This window comes from Kogia breviceps, chromosome 1, assembly GCF_026419965.1.
Source record: "Kogia breviceps isolate mKogBre1 chromosome 1, mKogBre1 haplotype 1, whole genome shotgun sequence".
NCBI classification, from domain to species: domain Eukaryota; kingdom Metazoa; phylum Chordata; class Mammalia; order Artiodactyla; family Physeteridae; genus Kogia; species Kogia breviceps.
Genome location: NC_081310.1, coordinates 87,200,615 through 87,221,186, shown reverse-complemented (window position 1 = coordinate 87,221,186; position 20,572 = coordinate 87,200,615). Strand labels below are relative to the sequence as shown.

The 20,572-nt window shown below is 53.0% G+C and overlaps 1 protein-coding gene across 1 annotated transcript; it reads left to right on the top strand.

Moving 5' to 3' along the window:
• Positions 1 to 6,640: 6,640 nt before the first annotated feature.
• SH2D2A (SH2 domain containing 2A) lies at positions 6,641 to 18,974 on the top strand. Its single transcript, XM_059051580.2, has 8 exons — positions 6,641 to 6,781; positions 7,366 to 7,526; positions 8,173 to 8,354; positions 9,059 to 9,148; positions 9,406 to 9,574; positions 12,804 to 12,953; positions 13,165 to 13,464; positions 15,208 to 18,974. Exons 1-8 carry the CDS (start codon positions 6,748 to 6,750, stop codon positions 15,373 to 15,375), a joined length of 1,254 nt encoding a protein of 417 aa, XP_058907563.1. The 5' UTR covers positions 6,641 to 6,747; the 3' UTR covers positions 15,376 to 18,974.
• Positions 18,975 to 20,572: the final 1,598 nt, after the last annotated feature.

Here is a 20,572-nt window from a genome sequence, read left to right as displayed (position 1 = left end):
CTACTTGGTCATCTTGATCTTCTCTATCTGATTCATTGTTTTGGGGGGTTTTTTTGTTTTGTTTTGGTTGGGGGGTACGCGAGCCTCTCACTATTGTGGCCTCTCCCGTTGCGGAGCACAGGCTCCGGACGCGCAGGTTCAGTGGCCATGGCTCACGGGCCCAGCAGCTCCGCGGCATGTGAGATCTTCCTGGACCGGGGCACGAACCAGTGTCCCCTGCATCAGCAGGCAGATTCTCAACCACTGCGCCACCAGGGAAGCCCTATCTGATTCATTGTTGACTCAAGGAAATCAGATGCTCTTTGAGCTCTTTTACTATTAAAAAGTAAGAAATTGATCTAATTTATCAGTGTCAATACTAATATTACATTTGCAAAAGGCCTTATAATTTTCCAAAAAATTGTAAATATAGTTATTATGTATATTACTTTATAGAGGAAGTTTTTCTCATACCTTCATAAGAACAAGGAACAACTTTACTAGGCCTGGCTCATTACAAATTCATGTACTAATTTTATAATAAAGCTATGATTTAGAAACGCAGCCAGACACATGCAGACCCACGGGGAAAAGGGGCTGTTGAGGGGAGGGCTAAGGGTGAACATTTCAGTTCACAGTCCCTCACTTATAGCGTGCTTCTTTTGTTACCTACTGGTTTTCAATTAGAAGTAAGAGGCAGTAAAAGGTTAATATGCCGTGGGCACTTCTCTTCACCCAGATGTGAATTCCAAAAGAACAGGTTGTTGAGTTTTTATTTACTTTTGCATGCCTAGCCCCTAGCATGTTTGGTATTCTGTAGGCAGAGAATACTTGTTGACTAAATAGATAGAGCAAGAGTAACTATAAAGTAATGCCTTTGGTCCTGTAAATGCCTAGAGCTGTTCAGAGAAAAGGCATTATGTGAAATCTGAAATATCACTGCTCCTTTCCATAGCATTGTGGGAGTGTGTCATGATCGCTTGTGATGTCAGCAGAGCACATTATGCTGGATGAAAAACTACATTCAAAGATACTATGGTTTTGCAAATGAGTCCATGTTGTGAGTTGAAATTGCAGCAAAGCATAGGTTACGAAAAGGGTACAGTTATGACCTGTGGTTAGAAAAGTTTCCTGGATTCTGATTTTTTTACAGCTTGAACATTTTGGTCTTCACAGGCAAATTCCTTAGAGGGCTTTTTGTTCTAGTGATAATTAAAGTCTTGAAAAGTCTGTACCTTTTCTGCTCTTCTCAGGTATCTTTAACATGAAACCATTCAGTGGGAAAGCAGTGAAGCAGGGCCCACCCATCCGTATGGAGTTATGTCCCTAACTTCTTGCCATCTGTATTGGCTAGTAGTTAATCAGATCTGATCCCAAGATCTGAAGCCAGACCGCCTGGTTCTAATGCCCACTTCCTGACTGTGTGACCTTGGGCTAGTCCCTTGACCTTCTTAAGTCTCAGATTCCCTGTCTGTGAAGTGGGGATGATAATCAGAGCATCTCCTTCATGGGTCTGTATAAGGGTATAAGAGTCCATGCCTGTAACGCACTTAGCACGATGCTTGCTAATGGCAAACACTCAAGACTTGGTGGCTCTAATCTCCCTCCCCACCCCCATACCTAGAGGTTCCAAGTTGGAAGCCCCAGGCTAAGACTAATGTTCTCATTGTGTGACTGAAGCTAAGTCTCTTGACCTTGATCTCAGTTTTCTCACCTGTAAAATGATGCCAGGTAACCCTCAAATAAGGCAAAGCCTGCCCTTGGCAGTTATTTATCAAGTAATAGCTGATTATACAAGGTAATGGTGGGCCGTTGGTAAAGTCTGAACACAGGGTAGGATGGTACACACACACACACACACACACACACACACACACACACACACACATGCACACACCAGTTTTGTTCCCTGAATGCAAATGGTAGGAATGAAAAAGTAAAGAATGATATTTGTATATATTATCCTTGCTATGCTGGACACAGATCTCCTCAGATTCCCCCCATTGCCACCTCCTTTCCAAAAGCCCTGGTCTGGAGCTTGCTATAAAGGACAAGATGTTGCTCCTTATACTTTCCAGCACTAAGAAAGAGACACAGCATTTATTTGGACTCTTTAGGTTTGGAGGCTAGGTGTGCTGCACTTGAGAATATCACCTCAAACTAGTTGTGAGGTGATCCAGAAGGCTGGCAGTTTTAAGTGAGTCCCAGAGCAAGATAGTCCCCTGCAGCAGGTCCAGGCTGTAAACAAGCTGCCCCGGGGCTTCCCTGGTGGCGCAGTGTTTGAGAGTCCACCTGCCGATGCAGGGGACGCAGGTCCGTGCCCCGTTCCGGGAAGATCCCACATGCAGTGGAGCAGCTGGGCCCGTGAGCCATGGCCACTGAGCCTGCGTGTCCGGAGCCTGTGCTCCGCAATGGGAGAGGCCACAACAGTGAGAGGCCCGCATACCGCTAAAAAAAAAAAAAAAAAAAGCTGCCCCGCCTCTTGGGCCTTGTGATCAAGCACTTTCAGTGGTGCTAGAAATCCCTGTTGTGATGGATAAGGATGCTGTGTGGAGTCTGGCAAGCTCTGATGGGGAAATGCAGCACATACCCTGGGATTCTGGAACAAGGTTATGCCCTTTCTGACAAAGAATTACATCTGAAAAGCAGCTCCTGGTTCGATACTGGGCCCTAATAGACACTGAGTGCCTGACCAATGGGCACCAAGTGACCATTCAACATGAGCTGCCCATCATAAAACTGAATGTTATCTGATCCACGAGTCCTAAAGTTGAACAGGCAAAGCAAGTAATTCATTCTGTAGTGGGAATGATACATCTGTAGCAGTCTTGAACTGATCCAGAATTCAAAAGTAAAGTGCATGAGCAGGTGGCCCAGACTGCCAATCTCCTGCCTCTATAGCTACTGCTTCTTCTTCAACCACATTTGTGACCTCATAGGGATTCCCTATAACCAACTGATAGATGTGCCAGGATGACATGTTGGCACTAGCAGCAGTATGGTCTCAGAGTGTCCCTGAAAGACAGTGCTAAAGGGAAATCCTCCCAGAGCTGCAGCATACATCAGTCATCCTCTTTTGCACATAGGGAAAGATGGTCCAGAGTAAGGATCAGCATGGACCACTAGGGAGTGGCAAATAGCTTGGCCAGCTGGTCAGAGAATGTCTGGGACATCTCTTAGTACTTCCATGCCTGGCGATGACTGTTAATGGGTAGCTACAACAACCAACAAGGGCAGGGCAACTAGGGGTCTATACCTTGGGGGAATGAAGTTCTGGATCACCCCACCAGAAAAACAACCCAGACCAGATGAAATGCTAACTAAAGGTGGGGGCATCTAGAAAGAGCGACAGAGGAGGGAGACGATGATTATCAATTGGAGCCTCTGGATCAGTTACAACTACAAGGATTGTAGCTTTTCTCACTTATCCTCTCACCTCAGTCTTTGAGAAAGACACCCTTGACCTCCACCTTGAAGGGGGTTGTGTGACTGAGTGTAGCTCCCCTCTTGGAGAGTGAGGATGTTTCTGTTTGTACAGAACAAATGTTAAGCCCTGTCTTGTAGTATAAGATCTGTATATGATGAGAAGGCACAAGGGGTGGACTGTTTTGGACACAAAACTTGTACACCTCCTTAGATTCTTTTCATTGACTCCTTGGCTGGCTGCCTCCCAAACCACTTCCACGTTCTTCAGAGACCCTTTTTTGGGACCTGAGCTGGCTAGAGTCCAAGCTGAATCCTAGGAGTGCACAGTCTTCACACCTCACCTGTTGAACCTATCTCTCTGAGTCACCTCTCCATTTCTGATTAATATCAGACACCACACCAAGGACCATGAGATCTGGCTTCCTGAGTGCATACCAAGGTACAGGGGATGCAATCTCTAAGTCGGTTCCTGTGGGACCATCTCGATCAATGGGAAGTGTGAAGTATGAGGGAGCTGGGAAGATAAGTTCCTCCTCCTTTCTCCCCTCTGTGGGTTACTCCAAGTTGTGGTTTCAGCTTGCACGCTGTCTGGAGAAAGTCCTCAAGTGAAAATGCCTGTCAAGAAACTGGAGGGCTTCCCTGGTGGCGCAGTGGTTGGGAGTCCGCCTGCCGATGCAGGGGACACGGGTTTGTGCCCTGGTCCGGGAAGATCCCACGTGCCGCGGAGCGGCTGGGCCCGTGAGCCATGGCCGCCGAGCCTGCGCATCCGGAGCCTGTGCTCCACAACGGGAGAGGCCACAGCAGTGAGAGGCTCGCGTATCACAAAAAAAAAAAAAAGAAAGAAACTGGATGTTTGTCTTCAGCTCATTTTGAAGTGGTAACCAATGCAGTAATATTTTTTTTTTTTTGCTTCACTTCTCTTCTCATCCTCACCACCCTGAGATTGTACCTCCCAAATAAAGTGTCAAACTTTGAGTCTTGCATTGAGCTCTACTAAGACACTTGCTAAGCTTGTCCTCAAGACTAAATCCTGAGCTGGGATGCTTCCTCACTACAGGAGACATGATTGGTTCATCAGTGTAGCCGTTGCTCTTCCCCATCTGGGCATGTGGAAGAATACGCATCCCTGGGAGTTCCCTGGTGGCCTAGTGATTAGGATTCCAGGCTGTCACTGCTGTGGCTTGGGTTCAATCCCTGGTCATGGAACTGAGATCCTGCAAGCCACATGCTTTGGCTAATAATGTGTTAGCAGAAGGAACATGTTTCACTCCCAGAGATGGGGAAAGCATTTAGGAAAGAGTGGATAACTCTTCATGATCCTCTTCCCCTGCCACAGTGACTGTGGGAGGGTGTGTAGATATGGCAGCACCATAATGTTTAGGCAACCTGGGAGGCTGAGCCACCACCTGGGCAAAAGCTGCCCTGAAGAGATGCCCAGCTCTTCAGTGTAACTTGCATAGGTAAGAAACAAACTTCTGTTGTGTTAAGCTGCTGAGATTTTGGTGTTCTTTGTCACCTCAGCATAACCTAGCCTATACTAACTGATGTTCCACTTCCAAACCATACGAAGGAGAGGTGTTCAAGAGAATCACACACCATCATGGGAGGAGGGCTTCAAGAAGAGGACAGGGGCATCTTGCTCCCTAGCTGACATCTGCTGAGCCCACTCTGCTTTCAGTGCACAGCATAGTGAGGGAGATAGATCATTCATCATGCCTTAGTCTCGATCCCATCCCTGGGGGCTGGGATCAAGGCTAAGGCAACAGTTTTTAAGGAAGGGAAGAGGGCTCAGGCAGCTCAGGGGGAGGCAAGGCTTTGGGGTATGGGTGTGGCTGGGCCAGCTGTGACTCCTGGGGGAAGTCTTTCCCTCTCAGAGCTGCTGGGGGAGTAGCTCTCCAGGCTGTTGGGACTCCAAAGTCCTTCCTGGGTGCAAGGCAGTGTGTACTCTGGCCCTGGCCCCTCCAGCTGCATAATCCACTGCTGGCAGCCCCCAAGCCAGCTTCTGCTCCAGTCACACATCCCCTGCTCCACCCTATTTCCTTTTTCCATGCAGTTGCACATGCTCATTCCTCTTCTAGAAACACCTTTCCCCACCTTCCTCAACCCTGCTCATCCTCCACAGCTCAGCTCAATCCCCTCTTCTGACATCCCAACCCCCTGTACATGCAGGCATGCACTGCACACATGGCTAGATTAGGAGCCTCTGAGGTGGGCTCCCGTAGCACCGGCCCACACCACTAACTCACCACAACCTTCTGTAAGTACCTGTTGGCAAGTCGTTTCCCCCTCTTGACATCTTGAGACAAGATCCATTTTCTCTCTGGGCTCTCAGCACCAAGAACAGTGCCTGGCACATAGCCATGGACTGTTGACCTAAATCACAGTGAAATTTGTAAAAGAAGGTCTAGTTTCTAGTCCCAACTATGCCATGAACATCTGAGACACTGAAAGACCCTGGCCAAGGCACTTAACTTCTCTGAGCTTCAGTTTACCCTTCTGGAAAATGGGGATAATGTTCCCTGACTTCTTTTCATTTGTGAGGATCACACGAGAGAGAAATGGGATTGGTCCTCTAGGGTGGCAGCAGATGTAAGCACACTGCAGGTTTACGACATCAGCACTGAAGTTATTAATAACTGCTAATAATGACCTGCTTAGTTGAAAGAAATTTCCCCTCCCTTTCTGCGGGATGGCCTGGTTTTGTCCTAACCCAGCTCCATTCTCTGCTTGATGATGAAGCCAGGTTCCCTCTTCCCTACCCCCTTGTCTCACAGGTTTCATATGACCTCAGAAAGTCCTTCAAGAGTCCGACCCACATTCTTTCTGTTGCGGCTCTGCCCCCTCCCCTCCTCGTGTGTCCTTAGAGCACAGTCCTGCCTATGAATCTTCAACGATCCTGAAGCCCCATCACCTTATAAGGCTTATCCTCCTGAAGTTGACGTCCCCACTGCCATTGCTCAGACAGAGGGAGAGAGAGGGAGAGAGAGACAAAGAGAGAGGGAGAGGAAGGGAAGCCCCAGTCTGGAGTGAGGGCGTGAAGAAAGAATCACCGGAGAGATGGAGATAAGACAGCAACAAGGACTCCCCAACACCCAGACACACAATGACACAAATACTCACCACACCACCGCCACCTTCAGCTGCCTGGCTTCCGGGGGAGGGACAATTGCCTTACGGCTTTCCATGACGTGAGTCCTCCGCGAGGGCTAGGGCTGTGGGTGAGGCGACATTTCCTGCCCCCGGGGGCTGGGGTGAGAGGAGAGATGAGTAGCTGAGTGTGCACAACTTTTGAGAACCCAGACACACACCCTGCTCCAGGGGCTCCTTTCCTAGGCTGACCCCATGGAGTTCCCCCTGGCCCAGATATGCCCTCAAGGTAAGTGTGAAGTTGGGGAATGTGGGTGAGAGGGAACATCAAGACCCCTATGATGCCTGCTCTCCTCCCTCTGGGCCTGAGCTCCCACTTCAGGGGTGACGGGCCACACCTCAAGCCAGAGCTGGCGGGCAGGCGGCCCACAACCCCTCCTCCTCTTCGGGGGCTCCAGGTCCACACATCCCTGAGGATAAGGGTGACAGGGTCTTCTGAGGGCTTCTTCGAGTGGAGAGAGGAGGCAGCAGGAGGATGAAAGGGGGCTGAGAGGCCGAGCATCCTGGGCCAGAAGAGGGACCTGCCCTGAAGAGATCTGCCTCCTTTCCCGGATTTCAAGACTTCCGGACCAGCCGAAGGCCAGCTGGCTTCCCAGCGCTCCTTCCTGGGGCCCAGTTTCCCTGAGAAGCCCCTCTGCGCCTCATTGGCCCCTTACTCCTCCTCCCTGAGAAATCGTGTCTGCCATCCCTCCTGCATTTCTCCTGCTGTCACAACTGTCCCTGTCCTCCAGGTCCCCAGGGAGAGGCCTATGGGGCCCCTCTGAGCCTGGGGAAGGGGCAGGCCCTCACTGAGAAACTTCTCTGTGCTAACAGGGAGTCAAGAAGCCCCCACCATAACCTTCAGCACCTTGCAGCCCGTAGACTTGAACCGCAGGAGCTGCCAGGGCCTGGGCTTGCTGCCGGGACCCAGACTCCAGGCCCTGAAGGCCCAGGAAGCCCGGCCCAGCCCCAGGGCCTCCGCTGTGCACACTGTGGTGAGTGGGAACCTGGGGGGTTGCTGCCTCCTCTCCTCCCACCGCCCCCCACGGGTGAGGGCTTGCAGGGGGACAGAGGCCAAAGCAGGAACGAGCTGGGGCTCCCGACAAAGCCAGGGGCCCAGAGGGAGGGTCTGCATCTCGGTCCGTGGCCTTCATTTGCCCAGTGCCTCCTCATCTCAGGCCTTCTCACTCACCCAGTCATCACGAAATCCTCCCCGTGAACCAGCTCAGTCTCTCCTACTGTAGGGTGAGCCCTCCCTCATTCTGGCCTCTGGCGTTCCCTTCATCCCTCAGGCCAGGGAATGCCTTTCTGTCCATCTGGAAGGCCTCATTCCCATTTCAGCACAGTTTAACAGTTCACTGCTACGGGATCAAAGGCCCACGGACCCAGACCGAAGTGGAAGGAAATTCCCTGGAAACAAAAATAGTTTGACCTAAAGAAGAGATTCAAGTTACACTTTGGGAGGGACTTTCTGGGCAATTATACCCTAAAATAGGCAGCAGGGATGGGGGATGGGGAGCTTCCTCCGCATGTCCAGGAGGGGCTAGGTATGAGGATGAGAAGGGAGTAGCTGGCTTGAAGTCAGAAGAAGGACCACTAATCATGGCTACTTCTCCCTCCTTAAACTCTTCCCCTATCCAGGCACCTCCCCAGGCCCCAGGGGCTGCCTGCAGCCCAAAGGATATTGGGAAGGAAGAGGTGCCTAGGGAAGGAGGCATGTCCCTGCAGGCTGAGACTCAGGCTTGGTTTCAGAAGACCCAGGCCCATGAGCTCCTGCAGCATGGGGCAGCCCCTGATTGGTTCCACGGCTTCATCACCCGGAGGTGAGTCACAGAGGAAGAAATAAGCTCAGAGAAGGGCGGGGGCCAGTCTTGGGTCCTGCGGTCAATCAGGAATAGGTTGAGGCTACAGGCCAGGCTATGACACCTGGAGGTTCCAAGGCTACTCATTAAGGCAGCTCTCCTGGGGGAGATCATTGGAGAGGCTCTAGCCCAAACCCCCACTCCATGCCTCAGTGTCTCCCTTCTAGGCTCAACTTTCCTCCTGTCTCTAAGGCTTCTAGTGCTCAAGTTTCCACCTCTGCCTCAGTCTCTCTCCCTCCATCTTTATTTACCTCTGGCTCTCTGCAGCCCTCTCCTCTTTCTTCCCTCTCTTGCAGTTCCTCCCTCTTCCTCAGCTTCACTTCTCCTGTATCTCTCTGTTCACATCCTCTGTTCACCTTGTGACTTGTGAAGTCTAGAAGTCTATTACCATCCCTGTTGCTGCGGCCGCTGTACTGCCCCCCTTAGTCCCCCACCCTGCTTTTCCAGGATGAGGCCAGGAGGAGGATGCAGGGCTGGGAGGTCTCCTGACGCCCAGTCCCTGCAGCAGGAGCGCAGTGCCCACATCCTCTCTCTCCCACCTCCACCCTTCTCTAGCCACTTAAGCCCTCTTGGTAGGGGTAGGGGTCCCCCCATGAGAGCCAGGGAGACAGGGGGTGAGGCTGGAAGAGTCTAAGCATCTTCCGTGTCTTCTCCATCACCCACAGAGAGGCTGAGAGGCTGCTAGAGAGCAAGCCTCAGGGATGCTACTTGGTGCGTTTCAGCAAGAGCGCCGTGACCTTTGTGCTGACTTACAGGTGAGGGGCGGAGCGCTGCGCTGGGCGACAGGGAGGCGGGGCTTCGGGCTAATCAGAGGGCGGGACTTGATACTGACGGACGTGTGAGGGGAAGAACTTCATGCTGCTTCCCATCAGGGGCGGAGGGGGGGTCTATACTCAGCCCCCAGGCTACTAAGGGTGGGAGACCCTGGCGCGGGGCGGGTAGGGGGTCACTCCTCGTGCTGGTGCCCTGGCCGGGAAGAGGGAGAAGGTCTGATCCTGACTCGTGCCTCCAGGAGCCGGACTTGCTGCCGCCACTTCCTGCTGACCCAACTCGGGGACGGGCGCCACGTGGTGCTGGGCGAGGACAGCGCCCACGCGCGGCTGCAGGACCTGCTGCGGCACTACAAGGCGTGCCCACTGAGCCCCTACGGGGAGACGCTCACCGAACCCCTCGCCCGCCAGGTACGCAGCCCCCATCCCGGGCCCTGACACTGACCCTGACCCTGGGAACCCAGGCCAGCGCCCCTCCCCACGCAGAGCCCAGGCCGCAGGACCTCGACATCAGGCACTTTCCCATTCCCACCGACGACCCAGCCAAACCTCCCTTGCCCACACATCTCCACGTGGATGCCCTTCCAGAAAGATGCATGTGCTGGAGGAGGGGTCCTTGAGAGACCAGCCCAGCCACACAAAGGCTGGAGAGGCTGGGAGTGGCCAGCTAGGCAGATGGGTCACTTGGGGGGGGTGTTTTTTGGTTTTTGGTTTTTGGTTTTTTGCAGTACGCGGACCTCTCACTGCTGTGGCCTCTCCCATTGCGGAGCACAGGCTCTGGACGCGCAGGCTCAGCGGCCATGGCTCAGGGGCCTAGCCGCTCCGCGGCATGTGGGATCTTCCCGGACCGGGGCACGAACCCGTGTCCACTGCATCGGCAGGCGGACTCCCAACCACTGCGCCACCAGGGAAGCCCCTGTTTTTCGTTTTTTGCCTCGAAGCTTGTGGGATCTTAGTTCCCTGATCAGGCATTGAACTCGGCAGTGAAAGTACCCAGTTCTAACCACTGGACGAATTACCGGGAATTACCGGGTCATTTGTTCTTTAAATTAAGAGATATTTACTGAGACAAGACATATGGGTGTCAAACCCACAAAGCTACTTACCAGCGGCAAAGACATATAATAGGAATCAAGTGTGAGAGTGTGATGAGAGAGGAAATACAGAGTGGGGTGCCATTTAACTCACATGGTGGGGAGCCGTGTCAGAGAGTGCCTCCCTGAGGAAGTTCAGGCAGTTCTGAGGGACCGCTCTGTGCCAGGCATTGGTCCAGGTACTGGGAAAATAGCAGTAAACAAAACTGACCCAAATATCCCTACCTCCATGGAGCTTCCATTCTAGTGACAGGAGACAGACAACGAATGCGCAATACAGATAACAAACAGAGAATACAGAAACAAGGGGTGACAGGGTTGGGGCTATTTTACATAGGAACATCAGGGAAGGCTATTCTGGTAAGGGGACATTTGAACAAAGGTCTGAATAAAGTAAGGGAGAAAGTCATGCAGATAACTAGAGGAAAAACATTCTAGGTAGATAGCACAGCAGGTGCAAAGGCCCTGAGGCAGAAGGATCCTTGATATGTGTGAATAAGAATAAGAGCAGTAAGGAAGCGAGCATGGGTAGAGAGGTAGGAAATGAGACCACAGGGGTGAAGGAAAGAGGCCCAGTAAATTCTTGTATGATTTGGAATTTTATTCTGAGATGGGATGGCACTGGACAGTTACAAGCTAAAGAGTGACATGACCTGGCAAGTTTGAGAGGGACATGGGTGACCAGATGGAGACCACTACAATACTTCAGGAGAGAAGACGGCAGCCTGGACCAGGTTGGTAGAGGTGAAGGGGTGAGGAGGTGGAACACTGGGTCTGTTTGGAAAGTGGAGCTGACAGGGTTTTTGCAGGATTGGGTGAGGAGTGTGAAAAGATGGAGTTGTCATTGACTGAGATGAGGAAGGCTATAGGAGGAGCAAGTCTGGGGGAGGCAGGGGAGACCGCGAGTTCAGTTTTGACATTTGCGGTTTGAGACATCCATTCAATATGCAAATGGAGATGTCAAGTACGCAGTTGGAATATAGGGATCTGGAGTTTAGGACAGAAGTCTAGGTTGGAGATCAACATTTGGGAGCCATCAGCATGAGGATGGGTTGATTCTAAAGGCTTCAGGAGGGATGAAATCTCAGGAATGAGTGTAGATGGAAAAGAATACCAAGTCTCCAGCATTGAGAGTTTGCAGAAATGGGGGGGAACCTACAAAGAAAACTGAGAAGGAGCAGTCAGAGAGAGAGGGGAGAAGAACCAGGAGTGTGATGCTCTAGATGCGAAGCAAAGAAAATGCATCAGGGAAGAGCAGGTGCCAGTGGGTCCAGAATTAACCACTGGATTTGGCCAACAGAAGGTCACTGGTGACCTGGGCAAGAATAGTTTCCTGGAGCTTGATTGGAGTCAGTTCAAAGAACTTGCCTTGAGGGACTGTGCCTAGGGGTAACTCTTGTGCGGAATTTTGTGAGGAATACATGGAGACCTGAAGATTCCCAAGCAGCTGGAACAGGGTGTAGGGAAGTCTGGTGGGGAGGGGAGCCAGCTGGAGCTGTGAGAGCAAAAGGCAGAGCTATCAGAGACCAAGCTCAATGACCAGCCCCCAGAGGGTCTTGTCACTTACGTTTTCTGGAGTTTGGGCTTTATCCTGGAGCAACAGGCAGCCACGGAAGGATTGCTAGGGGAACTTCTGCAGGCTTACTCTGCTCACGGAGTGGAGAATGGGTTAGCAGGGCAAGATGATGCAGGAGGAGGACTTAGGAGGCCTGAACTGGAGCGGTAGCTGTGGGAGAAAGTGTGCAGATGTAAAGATATTTAGGCAGTGGAAGGAGCGGGGCTTGTGCTCCGCTAGATGTGGGGAGGAAGGGAGAGAGGTGTCCAGGTTGACTTCTAAGGTGCTATCTTTTATTCATAAAGGGAATGCTAAGAACTCTTAGGGGGTTGAGTCAAGGAAAAAGAATTCTGACTTGAATCCATGAACTGCCTATACACCTTCAGACGGAGACCTACACTTGGCGGATTGCAGAAGCATGAGAAAAGGCCTATGGCCGGAGCCTTCCAAAAGTAGTGGGCATGTGGAGAACATTCAGGAACCCAGGGATAAATGCTGAGCAAAAAGCATACCTAACATGGGAAGGAACCCTATAAGGCTCATCTCCTCATCCTCGAGGCAGTGTCTCTGTCCCTAGAATGTCTAGCTTATAGCTCCATAAAGTAGTCGCCTGGCACCTGCAGAAATAAACATAGGCACAGAAGTCTTGGAGATCTATCCCCATGCCAAAAAATTTTAGGCTAAAGGCTTCTAAAGCCTTGTTGCAGTTTTACAACCACAGGTACACATGGCGACTGGCCTGGCCCTACGTTCCAGATGAAGTTAAGTTTAATGCTGAATATGGCCTGTGACCAGAGCGACTGTCCCGCCTCCTGGTCTCCTTGCCCCCTCTTCCTCACCCAGAAACCCAACGCCACCCAAATTTCTGTGTCGCACCTCCACCCCCGACATTATCCGTATGGACGAGATTATTTTGCTCCCCCCCTGCATCACCTGCCGACTCCCACCGGCCCCTCGTGCACCAAGTCCCTGAGGCCTCCTTTCCCCGCAGACTCCTGAGCCCGCAGGACTGTCCCTAAGGACTGAAGAATCAGACTCTGGAAGCAAAAGCCAGGACTCACAACCTCGGTATACCTCAATCCTCAAAAGGGAGCAAAGCGCAGCCCCCATGCAGAAAGACGGGGCGCGGGGGCCGAAGCAGGTACTGGGCGGGAGGGGCTGAGAGAGGTGGTGGGGCCTGAGAGAGGGGAGGAGCCGGGAGACGAAAAGAGGGAAGGCCCTGCGGTCAGGGGGCGGGACCATCGGGGAGGGGGCGGGGGCCTGCAGGGAGCGGAGGCTCGGGCTCAGCTGCAGCTTCGGCCCCGCCTGTGTTGCTCTGACCCACTCTCCTCCCCGCCTGCCTTCTCTCCTAGACGTCCCAGACGCCCAAGCCCAAGCCTCCCATCCCCGCCAAACCTCAGCTGCCTCTCGAAGTCTACACAAGCCCCCGCCCAACCCCGCCCCCCAAGCCCTCCAACCCCATCTACCACGAACCTGATGAACCCATAGACTTCTATGCCATGGGCCGTGGCAGCCCCGGGGAAGCCCCCAGCAACATTTATGCCGAGGTGGAGGTGAAGGTGCCTGATGCAGGGTGTGAGGACACGCCGCCCTGCATCCTCAGGCACGAAGTCCTACGGAAGTGCCAGTCCAGGCCTGTCCCAGGAAGCCAGGTAAATGGGGGTGCGAGGAGGATTTCCTGAAAGCTAGATTGTGGAGGGTGGAGAAGGTGTTCAGACTGGATGCCTGGGTCAGGGTGAATGCAGGTCAGAGGTCTGAGGTGAGATGGGAAGGACAGAGGGTCCAGGCTGCCAGCAGCCCTCTTCCAGGCCCAGATTTGCTCCCTCTCCTCTGCCTGGAGTTACTGGGACCTGCCTCCCCTTTGTCAAGTCCCCACTCCCTCCACTTCTCAGAGAAAATAGAGGCCCCGTCAGCCTTGCCCCAAATGAGCCTGTGTCCCTCTCACCTGGCTTGTCCTCTTCAGACCCACCTGAGATTGACCCCACCCTGTGCTGGGAATCTTGGCTCCACCTCTCCTCTCCTCCCAAGTCTGAACCTGGGCCTCTCTCACTGTGGCTCCCTCCCCTCAGCCTTCAGGGCCCTCCTAAAGAAGAGCACCTGGAGTTCCTTGTGTCACCTCAGATGAGCTCAGGGGAGGGGGTACCTGCACGTCCCCTCCTTCTGCACACACCTCCTCTCCTCCATCCTCCCACCTGCCCAGCCTTCTCATTGAACAGCTCAAGTCAGTATCTTGTTTCATGGGATGTTAGACCCCCCAGCTGCTCCCACGCAATCCCTCTGCCTCTGCCCCCCTCCTCAGGCCCCCTCCCCACTTCTGGCACCTCAGGCTCCCCCTCAGCGCTTGTGCCTGCTCACACTTATCCACACCCCTGCCACCTGCTACCATCCTAGAGCTGATGTCACCAGTCCGTGTCTCTATGCATACTTCTCTCCAGGCTTCTGCTCGGCTCCCCAGCATCCCACAGCTTCTTGGACTCAGCACAGCCAACACTGTTCTTACCCTACTCCCTGGATTGCTCCCTCCATTGTTCCCTCTCTGATCGGGTACCTCTCCAGTCACCCAACTATTCAAGATCGTAGGGCTCCCTTGACGTCTCCCCTCTCTTCACCCTCACTACCCTATAAGCCACTGATTCCTGCTGAGTCTCTTCCTAAATATATGTTTCCTTTCCCCAGTTTCAGCCCCCATCATCTCTCATCAGGACTAATCCAAGGGCTTCTTAACTGGTCTCCTAACCACCAGTCTTGCCACTTCTGACCCACTCTGCCCCAAGAAAGTCAGAATGGTCTTTCTAAAACAGCTACCTGGCCCATGAGGCCCTCTATACTTGTGTGGGCTGGGGAACCACCTCCTCAGTCTGACCATCAGCTGCTCCCACCCTCCCAGAACTGGTCACATTTCTCCAAACACACCAAGTGGTTTCAAACCTCCCAAGGTTTTGCACATGCCAGTCCCTCTGCCTACAGCTACTTCCTGCAAGTGCACGCTCCTGCTGCCCAGCAACCTTCTAATCATCCTTCAAGATCAGCTTGCCCTTCTCCTCCTCTGCAAAGACTTCCCTGACCTCACCACAGAGGCCGTCCACACAGAGGGTTTATACACACCTGCCATGCCACTGATCGTTGACACCCATCTCCCCTCTCCCCCAGCAGAGTGTGAGCTCCCTGAGGGCAGGGGCTGGGACTTGTTCATCTCTGTTTCCAGAGCACCCAGCACAGTGCCTGGCAAAGAGCAAGTGCTCAGGAAATGTTTGTTGAATGAATGAGAGAGGTTTAGACCTCCTCTCTGTTGGCCAATGTCTGTTAAGATCAGACGTCTTGGCCCTTGAGGCTGCAGGTAAGCCTAGGAGGCAGAAGGTAGAGGGTGTGACCTGGGACCATCCTTCTCTCTACAGAATCCAGGTGGCCAACAACTGCATTCTGAGAACTCTGTGGCTGAACAAGGCCCTCCTGTGCCCCACAAGCCCCTACCCCACTGGGGGCACACCCTCCCCCACAACTTTTCTAGACAGGTGCTTCAGAACAGAGGTCAGGCGTGGCTCCCCCTGGGGCCTCCTCAGTAGCTGCTGAGTCTGAGCTGGGGTGGGGTGGGGGGATAACTTGGAACAGCGGGTCCAGAGACCTTCACACACACCCAGGAGCCCTTCTCAGAAAATGTGGATGTAACAAACTGTAGATGATCAAAGCTGGAAAGGACCTCAGCCATCATCCATTGCAAAGATGGCATAAAGGTGTCACCTTGCATGCCAACTCCAATCCATTCATTGTGGCTGCCTAGAGCGTTGCATTGGAAAGGATGTTAAGGTCATATCTGAACTCAGCAGAAAAGAACTCTGTGATTGATTAGTGATGTCTGCCACGGGTGAGAGAAGGAAGAGGAGCAGCATCTCCTTTGCCCTTACTGATCAAGTTTGACTCCCTCACTGTGCAGATAAGGAAACAAAACCAGAGAGGGATAATGGCTTAGTCAAGGTCATGGACTAGAACCCCAGCTTCCTGTTTAGTGCTCTGTCCCGTACCCCACATCCACTAACTTTTTACCACGGGAAATGTCAGAGATTTCCTCAGGAAATCTGGCTGCTTTCCAGAGTTCTGCTACATGGGGGCCCAGGTGCTTGTTCCCCTCCTCCAGATCCCAGCTTAGCCCTGTTCCCCTAACTGGTCTGGGCCCCCACAAAGAAGCCTGTAGGTCAGAGGAGCAAATGTGGAGTCTGCTTCCTTTTAGGGACACACCCACTGGTTCCCTGCCAAGGGTCTCCAAGAATCCCATGGCTCAGTGCTTGCCTCTAAGGAAGTGGGCTAGGAGGGCCCTGCTGCATCCCGCTGCCCTGGTTTCTCCTCCTGGAGTCTGATTTCCTTGGCCCTCTGAGCCTTTGAGTCTGGGCCCTGGTCCAGTGCTGCTGTTGTCTGAGGAACAGTTTGGCGAGAACAGATGTTAGAACTTGTTTGTTGATTCTTTTCTGGCTAATAAATCATCGCCAACCACCTCCCCCAACAGGGATTCAAGTACTCCAGGCTCCTTCTGTCTCTCCTTCTGACTCTCTCTCTCATATTGTGGAAGGCAAGTGGTTGAACGACCATTGCAATAGTGGGAGAAGGGTCGGGGGTTGAGAGACTCCTGGGCAAGGGTCACAGATCTATGGGTTGGGGCAGGGAGACACCAAGGCAAGGGACACAGACCTCTCTCTGAAAAGTATTCTTTCCCTAACTGGGGTGGGCTGGGCAGCTAGCCAGGGGCAGAGGGGTGGCTACATCACCTGGGGGTTGCCAGGAAAGAAAGGGGAAGGGAGGGGAGTGTTTGAAAGGTAGCCCCTGCACCTCCTTCCCCAACCCCCTGCCAAACACAGGACTGGGAGGGGGAGGGGGCATTGTTAGCCTATGTGTGTGAGCCCCTTAGGAGGATGGGGAGCCCCCCTGCAGCAGCTCCCAGCCTCCCCTGTTCCTCGTATGAGGCTTCCTCCTGTCTGCCCAGACCCACTTCAGGGCCATCTTCCTGCCTCTGTGGCAGAGCTCTGCATTCTAAGCTTCAACCACCTAGAAGAATCTGCCTTGGGTCTTATTTTTGTCTCAGACTGGAGGCTCCCTGAGGCAGGGCTGTGTCTGCGCCTGGATGGCGCTGAGGGCTCAGAATAGACTGCCCCCAGGAGCCACTCAGGGGGCTTCTGGGTACTCCTGTGATGTGGTCCCAGCCTGTTCTTACCCTCATTTCTATGAGAGTTCAGTCAAGACAATCAGAGCCCATCGAGGTCTCTCTTCCTGCCAAGGGGCCCTGGGTACTTGCTTGAATCACAGAAGCCCCCCAGACCCCCTCCCTGAAGACATATTCCCTAGGCCTAGGTGCTGCCGCCATCATGCCACCCCCAGCCTGGTGCAGGGCCAGCTCCAGTGACTAGTGAATTCCCCTCCTTTCCACTCAGTGCTAATCAGCTCAAGGAGAAATATGGTTGCTGAGTCAACAGAGTGGGGTTCCACTTCCTTCTGTCTGTAGGTCTAAACTCCCTCCTGAGCAAGAGACGGGGGAGGGGAGGGGAAGCAGATGGCTTTGGGAGGGGAGGCTGAAAGCGCAAGAAAGGTCTTAGACTAGACTCAGGGAGTCACCTCATGGTTGGTTCTTCGTGGCAGGGGAGGAGGCAGGAAAAGGAGAGGCTTGCTGTATAGCAAGGGCTGGAAATCAGAGTCAGAAGATGGGATTTCCTTAGATTTTGGGATAGAACAGGATGGCGGGTTCCGGGAGGGGACAGAAATGCCTAGGCACCGTGACAGGGTACTGGAGATAGGACCAGATCTTGTCATCCCAGGCCGATGTTCCTCCTTATACCGTGAGGCCCCTCCCAGGCCAAAGGATAAGGCCCCGGTCCTCCCAAGGGCTCCAGCTGCAGGCCCAGCCCTGACGACCACGGTGGTGGAACCTCCCTTCTCCCCACCATAGCCATAGGCACCCCTGCACCATCCTGCTGATTTCACTCCCACGGGGGCCTGGGGCTGCAGTGAGACCTCAGGATGGAGAAGTTGAGTAACTAGTACAGGAAAGGGAGCCTGGCAGATTGTGCTGAGCAGGTTCCTCTGCCCCAGCAGAGACCACTCGGGTAGGGAGGAGGAGGGCATTTCCCAGCTGACTCAATCTCCCGTGGTTATTCCATCCCTCCAGCTCCCTCTAGGGAGGGCTCTCTCTGGCTCAGCCCGTCAGAAAGAAGAGCCTCCTACCCCGAGCCCCAGATCCCCTTCAGAGCCTGCAGAAGGCCTTGCAGCAAGTGGAGGTTCCAGCTTTTTCCTCCAGTTCCAGCCCCTTCAGCACCATGGCCGACCCTGAAGTCTTGTTTTTTCCTGCTCCTGTCTCCCTTAAGCTGTCCCCTTTATCCTATCAGCTCCCTCAGCTAATGCAGTAGACAGTCTCAGTAAAGTACCCTGTAACTCTGGCTCAGGGGACCAGGGCAGGGGCAGGGGGCTGAGAAGCTATTAAACCCCCAACCTCAGCTGTCCCGAGTCTATAGCACATCATTCCCCATGGACCCACTTAAGGAGGACTGGGGGCCAGTCATCACTGAGGCCCCATCCCCAACTACCTCTACTGGCCTTAGAACATGTGTCCCCACCAGAAACAAGGCTGAGCAGAGGGAGAGGGGGTAAAAGAAGTTTGGGAGCAGACAGCAGAGCCTTCCAGCACCCTTGCCACCTCCCCAGGCCCCACAGAAGTTCAACCTCCCCTCAACAGACTGCGGCTTCTTGGCCAGCAAGCTCAGCACCCAGCTGGGGCGAAGACCTGGCCAGGTCCCTGCCCAAGGGTCAGAGCTGAAACCCCCTTTGTGACAGCTGTGCCATCTCTGTGCAGTTCCTAAGTCTGCGTCCTAAGCCTGTTCCTTGCGGACCTCACCTTCCTCCGCTCCTCTGCCCTGGTCAGTGCAGCACTGCACACTTGGGCTTTGCCCTATAGCACCTCCAACACCTTCTAGGGCCATTGGGAGCTACTTCTGACCGAGGCCTTCACCTCCCACCCCCACCAACCCCGTCCCTTGGCTGTTACTGCCATGCCAATTTGAGCCAACTTATCATTCCTTATTCCTCCTTCCCTCTCCCTCATCCCTGTCTTCTCTTTCCTGTTTATTTATCAGAACTTGAGGTTAATACCTCAGGAAGCCCTCCCAAATAAAGTCTGTCCATTTTCTAACTTGTGTTTCTCTTGGTGACCAAGAAATTCTAACCACCAAATAAAATGTCATCTTTGGTAGGAGTAAAAAGTGGCTTCAGAAAAATGGCTTAATACTACCTCCAGAGAACCAAAGGAGGTGGAAGGCAAGAGGAAGCTGAAAGGTATCTGGCTTAACTATCCGTTGCCAGAAGACACCAGGACAATCCCTGCCCACCAAGCCTTGCCTCCCAACCCAGAGCACTTCCAGCTCCATCAAGATGCAGCCCCTAAAATGAGAAAGTTGAACTGCTGAATCTCAAGAGTGTGGCAACTCAGGAGGGCAGGGCTGCGTCTATAGCGTACTGAATACAGAAACAGCACTCGACTCCATGGGACCTCAGACTTTGGGGCCCTGCTGAGCCTACCTCACCACCTCACTGCATTATGACACCCCAGAGGGGCGACCTCAGCCCTCACTGCCTCTGTGGATGGCGGGAGTGGTGGTACGGGCTAATGCTCCTTGCTGAAGTCTGGCTGGATGCACTGACTTGGACAACTACAGCCCAAGTGTCCCTGTGGGATGCAGGAGCCCTGTCTGGCTCCAACCTGAAATAGGTCAGATTTCAGATAAGCGGGTGGTTTTCCTGTAAGTGATGAAACCCTCCTCTGTACTTAATGAGAAACAGACTCCTCAAGTTACCCCAGCTGACAAGACCAGAAGCATGGTGAGATTCCTCACTTCCTTCTAGTTCCCAAGTCCCCACCACACACTTCTTCAAACTGGCCCTCTGGCCTTAGCCTTCCTGTCACCAGGACTGTCAAACACCAATTCCTCCCAGTGTTTTCCCCATTCAGAACCTGCAACGACTAGAGTCAGGCATCTTCGTCCAGTTAACGTTGCTCTGCCCAGCATCTAAGGCCTTTCTTCTTGCAGGAGTTTAACAGTCCCTTCCTGCAGGAAGCCACTGCAGTTTAGCCTTGCTCGAGTCCCAGTACCCTCAGCAACAGGTTTCAGCAGTGTCTACAGGAGGATTTGCATGCTGCTTTGTGAGCGATACCCAGTATCTTCCATCTCTACATGAACCTTGCTCTGAGGAGGAATCATGCCACCTATCTTGTGGCTCCAGGGCACCACAATGCCCTACAGCTAACTCAAGTCACAGACCCTGCCACCTCCCTTCCCCATCCATCCACCCACCCAACCTGCCCCTCCCTCTCAAGCAAAAAGCCAGGAGTCCGGAACTCTCCAAAATCTGTCTAGCCTCCAAGCTCTATGCAAAGCTTCCAAACCAGTCCAGGTCAATGACAACCAGTATAAATTTGACTCATCTTTAGGGACAGGCATTTCACCACTTTTTCATGTCCAACAACAGTTTCATGTCACAGAAACAATCTCCTTGACTTCCCCCAATCTTCAGAGATACCCGAGATCAGCAATACTTTCCATATTTGGGATCACAGGCCCGTGCCATACAAAACTACGTACAATTCCTAGAGTCTTCAATGGCCATGACCCCAGGTTAGATGGTGAGTACTCAGAAAAGATGCAAAGTAATCATAAGGCAGCTCATGATAGTTTGGAGGTTGCTTTACACAAAGTAAATATTGAGATCCAAGAACAGGATAACAAATGA

Bases quoted from the DNA above. Each gene is read 5' to 3' on its own strand.
- SH2D2A (XM_059051580.2), top strand. From the start codon at position 6,748: ATGGAGTTCCCCCTGGCCCAGATATGCCCTCAAG. The intron at 7,527-8,172 runs GTGAGTGGGAAC...TCCCCTATCCAG, and splicing joins CCTCCGCTGTGCACACTGTG to GCACCTCCCCAGGCCCCAGG. The intron at 9,575-12,803 runs GTACGCAGCCCC...CTTTCCCCGCAG, and splicing joins CCGAACCCCTCGCCCGCCAG to ACTCCTGAGCCCGCAGGACT.